General features: G+C 36.3%; 1 protein-coding gene across 6 annotated transcripts in view; it reads right to left on the bottom strand.

Annotated features, from left to right (window-relative positions):
- Window positions 1–9,222, bottom strand: part of CTNNA2 (catenin alpha 2) — a 1,140,635-nt gene that overhangs the window by 41,110 nt on the left and 1,090,303 nt on the right. For all 6 annotated transcript variants that reach the window (XR_006606450.1, XM_045079083.1, XM_004742297.3 and 3 more), the window contains exons 16-17: window positions 4,278–4,383; window positions 503–637 (exon numbers count right to left, since the gene is read on the bottom strand). Coding sequence is in view for 5 of the 6 variants with exons in the window: in XM_045079083.1 (XP_044935018.1) it covers window positions 503–637; window positions 4,278–4,383 (241 nt within the window). In the remaining variant the exon portion in view is untranslated. The remainder of the gene's footprint in view (window positions 1–502; window positions 638–4,277; window positions 4,384–9,222) is intronic.

Genomic DNA, 9,222 nt, shown 5'->3' with positions numbered 1-9,222 from the left:
TTTGGATATTTTCTGGCTTTCAAGGGTTACTGATAACCTAGTATGCATTGGAACCTGATGAATGAATTCCTATTGTTTTCATCATCTCTAACATGTGAACACAATCCACACATAGAGAGGCTGGCTCCTGAACAGAGAGTGAAAATTACTAGGACTAACAAAGGGAAGTAGACTCACAATGAGTAAATGTACAAAAGCTCCAAATAATTATAATAGTCACAGCTTGGCAATGAGTTTCCAGACTATGAAATTAGTTTTCTTGTGAATAATGGAGATTTTACAAGGCTAGTATAAACATGGGGTAATTGGAAAATCAAATTGCTCTTTGTGAGTTATTGTAAGGTCTGGAATAATGGTGATAACATTTATTTAAAAAAAAAAAAAAAACCCTCCCTATGAATCACTGTAGTTTGGTGTTTTTAAGCAGTACTGTTGCCAAGAATGCTTGCCTTGGAAGTACAACAGTGGGAGCTTTAATTGTGAAGCCCAAGCCACGGCTTACCCCTGACACAATGAGCTCTCCTCCGAGATTCTGTACTTCTGCCTTCACCTTGCTGCAGATATTAAGCTGATGGCAATACAAGGCAATTCGTTGAAGGTAGGCTAATAAATCCTGCTTACATGCTGAATCAGGACACTATAAAACATTAAAAAAAAAAGTGATCTCAATTAGCAAGTACTCCAGTTTCTAATACTCACTATATAAAAGCTGTGAGAAGAAAAGGTTTTAGTGTCATATACCTTAATTACACCCATTTAACTTCACTTCTTTATAGCACATTTTAGGAAGGCCACAGCCAGTATTTTAGAATGGTCAGCTCTACTTTGATATAATTATATAAAAAGAATACTGAAGATCTTCCATAAAGTCTTCTGGGAACTTTTGTACATGTTTTTGAGTAATTTTACCAGTTGTCTTCTGAACTGTTAAGAAAACCAGATATTCTCCAGGTTTTTTCCTAGTAGCCTATCCAACATTCATCATGTTAATATGGACAACCAAAGCAACAGAAGCTAGAAGGAAATCACTCCAGATAGCAATCTCTCTGACACAGCAAAGCATAGAATTTCAATTCAATTAGTTGGGGGGGAAATTGCTTGTTTCCTTTGGATTTCTCAGAAAAGTATCATTCACTGAAGGAAGCCTCTTTCACTTTTTGTACTTTTATGTTTATCAAAATTTTAGCAACATTATAAACTTTCTTTAAATAAGAGACTCTGAGAAGGATCATGACCACTCTTAGTGCAATTGATTCAAGTAGAATGAGTGTGAAGCCAATTAAAACAAACTCCTAAAAGTAAAAACAGAACCCTTCAGAGGTTGTTCCACAGCCAACTAGGACCAGGATTTTGAATTCTCTTTATTAACTAGTGGGTAGATCTCCATCAAATACAACTGAGCTTAGCTGAACACTTCCATAGACATTTACATGGCTCCCTAAAGAATTTCTGAGTCTTCAATACCAATGGCTATTTGGCCACTGAAATATGTTTCTATTGCTATCAAAAGTTCAGTTCAAGATTCTGTAGGCCATCCCATTGTTCTGGCTCAATCTGGCACTTGTAAAGAGCATATACTCACCAGATCCCTTGATGAAACACTGTAAAAAATAAGAACCTAGAGCCAAAACCGAAGTAACTTAATTAGAATTAGAGTATGAAAAAACAGACTCCAGCTAGGTTTCCTTCAAGCCGAAGAAAGGCAATTCTGAAAGAAAAGAGAGAAAGAAAGAAGGAAGGAAGGAAGGAAGGAAGGAAGGAAGGAAAGAGAAAAGAGAGAAAGAAAGAAAGAAAGAAAGAAAGAAAGAAAGAAAGAAAGAAAGAAAAGCAAGAAAGGTAGTTGTTCCATTAAGAATGTGAAGCCAGTGGTTGTGACACAATCGTTTCTTTAATGAAAGACATAGGGGTCTCTTTTATATATAATACCATTATGGTACCTTTTTCACTAACTGCATTTATCAAAAAAGAATCCCACAGAGACTGTTTTTAGCTTTCTACAAGTACTTAATACTGTGATATTTATCCTACTCCAGAGACCCATATACTGAAAGGAATTAACTTTAAAATGGTATCTCCCTAGAGGGCTGACAAGGCTTTCGATACAAATACCTTGCAGCAAATTAAACTGGAACTTCTATCTCAATGGAACAGTAATTAAAAATGCAACAGTCCGTAAAAAGTTTATACTGCTTGCATATCTCAAATCTTCATAAAAATATTTTCAGGCAAAATAAAGGCAACAAATCCATTCCTTGCTAATGCTCATTCTGTTCTATTATTTAAAACACACATAAAAGCATGATGGACCAAGAAAAATAATTCTTGTATCATGGAAATAGGTGCAGATTTTGAGAAAGAAGTGTCCTATTCAGACAAAACATTAGCAAAAATTGCAAGTTGCTTCACAGCTGATGACAGTGAGAATGCTACAAAGAGAGGGTTATATTTAACCCTCATCTGTTTATTTTAAAAGTTATCACAGAATAGCATTTAAATACTTTGTCATTTAATTTCAAAATATGTCTAGAATCTTGGGATTTGTTTGTGTGCACGTGTGGAGTGCTTTCCAGATAGCCAAACTGTTTTGGGCCAGGATTCAAGTTGCATAATAGTTGGAAAATAAGGGTCTAAAAATGCAAAGGCAAAAACAAAAACCACAATAAAAAATATTGAACTTAAGGAGCTTAAACATACTAAGAAACAGTTTCAGTGACTGAGATTCAGAGTTTATGGAAAGCCATCCAAACTCCACCCACTTTCTCTTCTGGGAAGAAATCCTTCCTCACAAAACTCTTTTCAGGACCACCACCAATCTCTTCTCATCCCACTCATCCCAAGTTCCCTCTACATTTGCAGGCAAAAAAAATGTGGCATTCCTTGCTGGCTGGTGTATTTTTGTTTGTTTACACACATGCATGCACATTTACAAGTACATTCACTGTCTCCATGAACTTTCTGGGATACATATACAGCTCTGTATAAAGCAATTCAATGTATGCTGCAAACTGCAGGGGGCCTGGCAGTTGATAGGATCCTGAAATTAGTAACTTAGTAATGGGTTGGTCTTCAACCCACACAAATTTTAGGGGATAGTCAAAGGATGGTATTTAGTGAATTATCTTTACTATTAAGTGTTTCTCAAAAATTTCAAAGCAAGCAAAATACATTCCCTTGGATTAGCCATCATAGATGTAAAAAAATTAAAATAAGACTATCTGTTGGCTTATTATAAATGTAGACTTGATAGTTTAATCATGTGTTTTTCTTTTCAGTGTTTAGAAGAGGAGTGAGTTTGGTATTGACCCAAAGGACTCTAGAATCTGGGAGCCTGAAGAGAGCAAGTGTTTATGGCAACAGCCAAATATTAAGGAATGGAGGAAGAAAATGAGAGAAGAAACTCAAAAATCATAGGAGAGTAGGGCCAACTATGGAGAAGGGACAATCCTATGTCTCTTAGGGTCTCCAGAGAGCATCACTGCATTGAAGTCTAGTAAGCAAATTCATGCTTGTGGTAAGAATAAGATGAGAACACATTACAAGCATTTTACCAATTAAAAAAAAAAAAAAGGAAAGATTAAGATGAGAATTAGTTACCTGTAAAAGTTTACTTCCTAAAGTACCATTATTAGGAATGGGACTCTACTGCAACTAGACATATTTAGAACCGGATTTTAGAGTTCCAGTTTAAGCCACATAACATGAAGAGTATAGAGATCGACTCAAACATCCAAGGTGAGATTGAGAACTACTCTCACATGTATCTGATTCCAGTCTGAAAAGATACTCTGTGAATTTCATTTATCTGTGATACTTTTAAATCTGGATGAAAATGAGATCTGGAGGCTTTTGATTATGTGGATTAATCCCATTTATGCTAGTGCATTAACTACTATGAATTATAAAGAGCATCAATAGAAGAGGATCAATACGAAAAAACAAAAGTTCAAGTTCTTCTTTCTCTTCCTCCCTATGTAGTGTCCTTGACTTGCTGCATGACGGCAGTCAGCATAACCCCTGCTTTGGGAGTTTTGTCTCTGAAGTAGCAGGTACTCTTCTTTCTCAAGAAGTTTTGGTCATGGGTTTAAGGAGACCCTCTTAACTGAACCTACCTTTGCCATCAGCTCAGTCTCAGCAGAGTTAGAGGCCTGTTTGTAAAATGTTAGTGATTACAATTCATCCTTCAGAAGCATTTTATAGGGTACATAAAACCCATTAAAGAACCCAAGTGCTAATTAATGATACCATACAGCATGTGTTTGCTCTTCCTCTGATATTACCTGATCAGCCACCGCGCGGGCTAATTTGTCCATTCGAGAACCTGCTTCAGCAATTTTCTTGGCGGCATTAATAACATCAGATGTATTTTTCAATGGGCCTTTGCCTCTGAAACAACATATACAGCAAATTATATTGTTTGTCCAGGACTTTGTTTTTATATTTGATTTTATTCTGCCCACATCAGAAGAATTTTGAAGGTTTTCTGGATTCACTTCAATTTCCATGTTAATAGTACACTTTAATTCCATTCACTATTAAGGAATATTTTTCTCTATTTTGATGTGCATGCTTATATTTTATTCCTTACCTTAATTTCTTTATTTTTAAACAGTGGTTCATTAAAAAAAGATGATCACTACAAGGGCAATAGGAATTTAATATTTAAATACTTGTATATGCCTGTGCTATTATACATACCACCTCATTTGTGTTTGTGTTACAACCCTAGCAAGTAACCATTATTATTCCCATTTTAGAGGAGAAAAATGAACTAAAAATTATTAACTTATCTAAACTTTATAAAGGTCATAGTGTAAACTCTACATTTAAATTAGAGTCTAGCCAAAATAAATGAACATCCTTGTCTTTCATACCATGTCCAGCACTTACTGTACTAATTATATTTTTAAGTTTACTTTGACACTTTGAAAGCAGTGGTCTCTTGTATATAACTGGGAACTGTTCAGTCAGAATTTCTGAAAAATTTTGAGCCCTCACTCTCATTGGCTTGTCTGACTTACAAAGGAACACACAAAACACTGTGTGACAGCAGGTGTCTTTATGCTTCCAAACCATTGTCCCATATTTTCACATAAGGTTTTCAATTTGGTGGACTGTTTAATATTACATGTATTTTAAATATTTATTAAAAAAGAAAAGGAAACTATGCCACATCATAAATCCTTAAACAAAATGTAGCATGTAACTTTTCTTTCTCTTTCTTGAGAGGTAAATAAAACAATAAATTTATTCTTTATATTTTTTAGCATTATTACTTATTCTGCTCTCCACATGTGCATCTAAAAATCAATGCATTTTTTAAGGTCACAAAATTACATTCCTATAGTTAGAGATATGGTGAGATGTGGAGAAAAACTACTCAGAAGCAATTTACTTAGAACATGTAGGGATATACAGAGTGGGCAATGACTGCCACTGTTAAATAATAACATTTTACAAAATGGGAGACTTAAAATGGCTTCAGAAAATAAATGTAAATGAAGGGCATTTTGTTGAGTTTCCCTCCCACTTTCCCTTCTGGCATTTTTTACATTCATAGCAAAAACAAAAATATATTGTGTCCATGTCAATGCTTAAACACACACACACACTGGTAAATTCAAAACATAAGATATTCCATTCTGCTATGGTAACATCAATTCTTCCACAAAAGACAATGATTTTTTTTAAATTACTGCTTAGATTTTTAACTATGACAGGGATTTTACATGTAAATATTATATAATATGGATAAGATTCTGTGACAATCATGCTCCCATTTTCTAACATTTTTTTTACTCTCTTTTAACAATTTTTTCCTTGGTTTTGCTTTATATTTCTTAAGGAAATTTTAGATGGCAGAATCTGTCAATGTTTAATTCTGTTGTCATTATTACATATTTTCCCATAACTTCCAGGCCTTATAATATCTCTTTTTAAGTTTTATTCTGATGTATATCTGTTACTTTTTGCCTCATCTGTCACTTTTGCTTTCACAAAAAGGTGCATGCTGCTTATTTTTTTATTACTAACAATCGTGTGTTTATTTATTTCAAGAATTTCAAAGGATTCGGGAAAACAATTCCTCATCAACTTTATACAAACTTTCAACAGTTGATTGGTTATGACGAAATAAGTACGTAAGGAACACCAATAGAGAGATTTGCTTGAGGCTCAGACTCCCATCTTGCAGCCAAAGAAGGATTAGAAGCATGTCTTTTGTGATTACATAGGAGACTACAGTTCTTAGACAAACTATTATATCATTATTTAAGAAGTTTGAGACTAGAGTCAGTTCAAATTTCTGAAGTGGCAAGTTAGTGATAGGAACATATTCATTAAATGCAACAGCAAAATAGAAGTTTTGAGAACTTCAAATATTTCCTTATTTTCTAGTTGAAGAAATGGACACTGAAAGAAGAAAGCTAAGTGATGTGTCCAAGATGATACTGGCAGAGACTGAGAGACAAAAAGAGAATTAGGTTTGGGACCTCTGTGTCCTGAATCACAATTTGGTACTCTTCACTCTTTTTACTACACATGTTTCATTATTAGAAGAACACTAAAATGGTGATCTCAGAGGAAAACAAATGGCCTTCCTTACAAACATGAATGTACCAGAGATAATGAAAACAATAATGATCTGAATCAGGAATTTAGAAAGAAGTAGAAAAAAACTGGAGGAGTCAAGATGGTGGAGAAGTAGCCTGCTGAGGCTACATCAGGTAGCAGGAGATCAGCTAGATAGCTTATCTAAACTTTGCAAACACCTACAAATCCAATGGGAGATTGAAGAGAAGAAGAACAGCAATTCTAGAAACAGAAAATCAACCACTTTCTGAAAGGTAGGACCAGCTGAGAAGTGAATCCAAAGCAACGGGAAGATAGACCGTGGGGGGAGGGGCCGGCTCCTGGCAAGCGGTGGAGCAACAGAGCACAAAATCAGGACTTTTAAAAGTCTGTTCCGATGAGGTACATTGCTCCAGAGGCTAAACCGGGGTGAAGCCCATGCAGGGGTCAGCGTGGCCCCAGGTCCCACAGGGTCACAGAAGGATTGGGGTGTCTGAGTGTCGCAGAGCTTACAGGTATTAGAACAGGGAAGCTGGCTACAGAGATAGAGCCAAGGAGTGAGCTCTCAACTCGGGGTTACCTTGAACCGGTCGCAGCCTGGGTGAGCTTGGAGCATGGCTGGAGGCAAGGGAGACGGGAGTAATTGGGCGCTATTCTCTGAGGGTGCACTGAGGAGTGGGGCCCCAAGCTCTCGGCTCCTCTGGGCCTGAGACCGGGAGGCCGCCATTTTCATTCCCGTCCTCCGGAACTCTATGAAAATCTTTCAGGGGACAAAAGATCCCAAAAGCAAAATTGAGCAGATTACTCAGCCCGGCCGGTAAGGGTGATGCAATTCCACCTGGGGCAAAGACACTTGAGAATCATTACAACAGGCCCCTCCCCCAGAAGATCAACAAGAAATCCAGCAAGGACCAAGTTAACCTACCAAGGAGTGCAGGTTCAATACCAAGGAGAGCAGCAGAATTCCAGAGGAGGAGAAAGCAAACCACTGAACTCATGGCTTTCTCCCCATGATTCATTAGTCTTGCAGTTAATTTAATTTGTTTTTTTTTTCAATTTTTTTTCATCTTCTGCTAATTTTTTTTTACTTTTACCCTTTTCTTTTTTAACGCTGTTTTAACTAGTTTATCATATATAAATATATATATTTTATATATATTATATTTTTCTTTATTCATTTGCTTTTTTTAATTTTTTTTTTCTGAACCTCTTCTTATCCCCTTTCTCCCCCCCCCCCATGAATTAGGGTCTCTTCTGATTTGTAAAGAGTATTTTCCTGGGGTCTTTGCCAACCTTTTGATATTTTACTTGCTCCTTCATATACTCTTATCTGGACAAAATGACAAGGTGGGAAAATTCACCACAAAAAAAAGAACAAGAGGCAGTACCAAAGGCTAGGGACCTAATCAATACCGACATTGGTAATGTGTCAGATCTAGAGTTCAGAATGACGATTATCGAGGTTCTAGCCGGGCTCAAAAAAGGCATGGAAGATATTAGAGAAATCCTCTCAGGAGATATAAAAGCCCTTTCTGGAGAAATAAAAGAACTAAAATCTAACCAAGTTGAAATCAAAAAAAGCTATTAATGAGGTGCAATAAAAAATGGAGGCTCTAACTGCTAGGAAAAATGAGGCAGAAGAAAGAATTAGTGATATAGAAGACCAAATGACAGAGTATAAAGAAGCTGAGCAAAAGAGGGACAAACAGCTACTGGACTGCGAGGGGAGAATTCGAGAGATAAGTGACACCATAAGATGAAACAACATTAGAATAATTGGGATTCTAGAAGAAGAAGAAAGAGAGAGGGGAGCAGAAGGTATATTGCAGGGAATTATTGGAGAGAATTTCCCAAATATGGCAAAGGGAACAAGCATCAAAATCCAGGAGGCACAGAGAACGCCCCTCAAAATCAACAAGAATAGGTCCACACCCCATCACCTAATAGTAAAATTTACAAGTCTTAGTGACAAAGAGAAAATCCTGAAAGCAGCCCGGGAAAAAAAAAGTCTGTAACATACAATGGTAAAAATATTAGATTGGCAGAGACTTATCCACAGAGACGTGGAAGGCCAGAAAGAGCTGACATGATATATATTCAGAGCACTAAACGAGAAAAACATGTAGCCAAAAATACTGTATCCAGCTAGGCTATCATTGAAAATAGAAGGAGACATAAAAAGCTTCCAGGACAAAAAAAAAAAAAAAAAAAAAAAAATGCAAACACAAACCAGCTCTACAGGAAATATTAAAAGGGGTCCTCTAAGCAAAAAAAGAGCCTAAAAGTAATAAATCAGAAAGGAACAGAGACAATATACAGTAACAGTCACCTTACAGGTAATACAATGGCACTAAATTCATATCTCTCAATAGTTACCCTGAATGTTAATGGGCTAAATGCCCCAATCAAAAGACACAGGGTATCAGAATGGATAAAAAAACAAAACCCATCTATATGTTGCCTACAAGGAACCCATTTCAGACCCAGGGACACCTCCAGATTTAAAGTGAGGGAGTGGAAAACAATTTACCATGCTAATGGATATCAAAGAAAGCTGGGGTGGCAATCCTTAGATCTTATAACTTATATTTTAAGCCAAAGACTACACTAAGAGATGAGGAAGGACACTATATCATACTCAAAGGATCTGTCCAA

This window comes from Mustela putorius, unplaced genomic scaffold (genome assembly GCF_011764305.1).
Source record: "Mustela putorius furo isolate JIRA1106 unplaced genomic scaffold, ASM1176430v1.1 tig00000281_pilon_pilon_pilon, whole genome shotgun sequence".
Taxonomy (NCBI): domain Eukaryota; kingdom Metazoa; phylum Chordata; class Mammalia; order Carnivora; family Mustelidae; genus Mustela; species Mustela putorius.
Note: the sequence above shows the minus strand (reverse complement) of the source record. Positions and strands in the feature narration are given on the sequence as shown.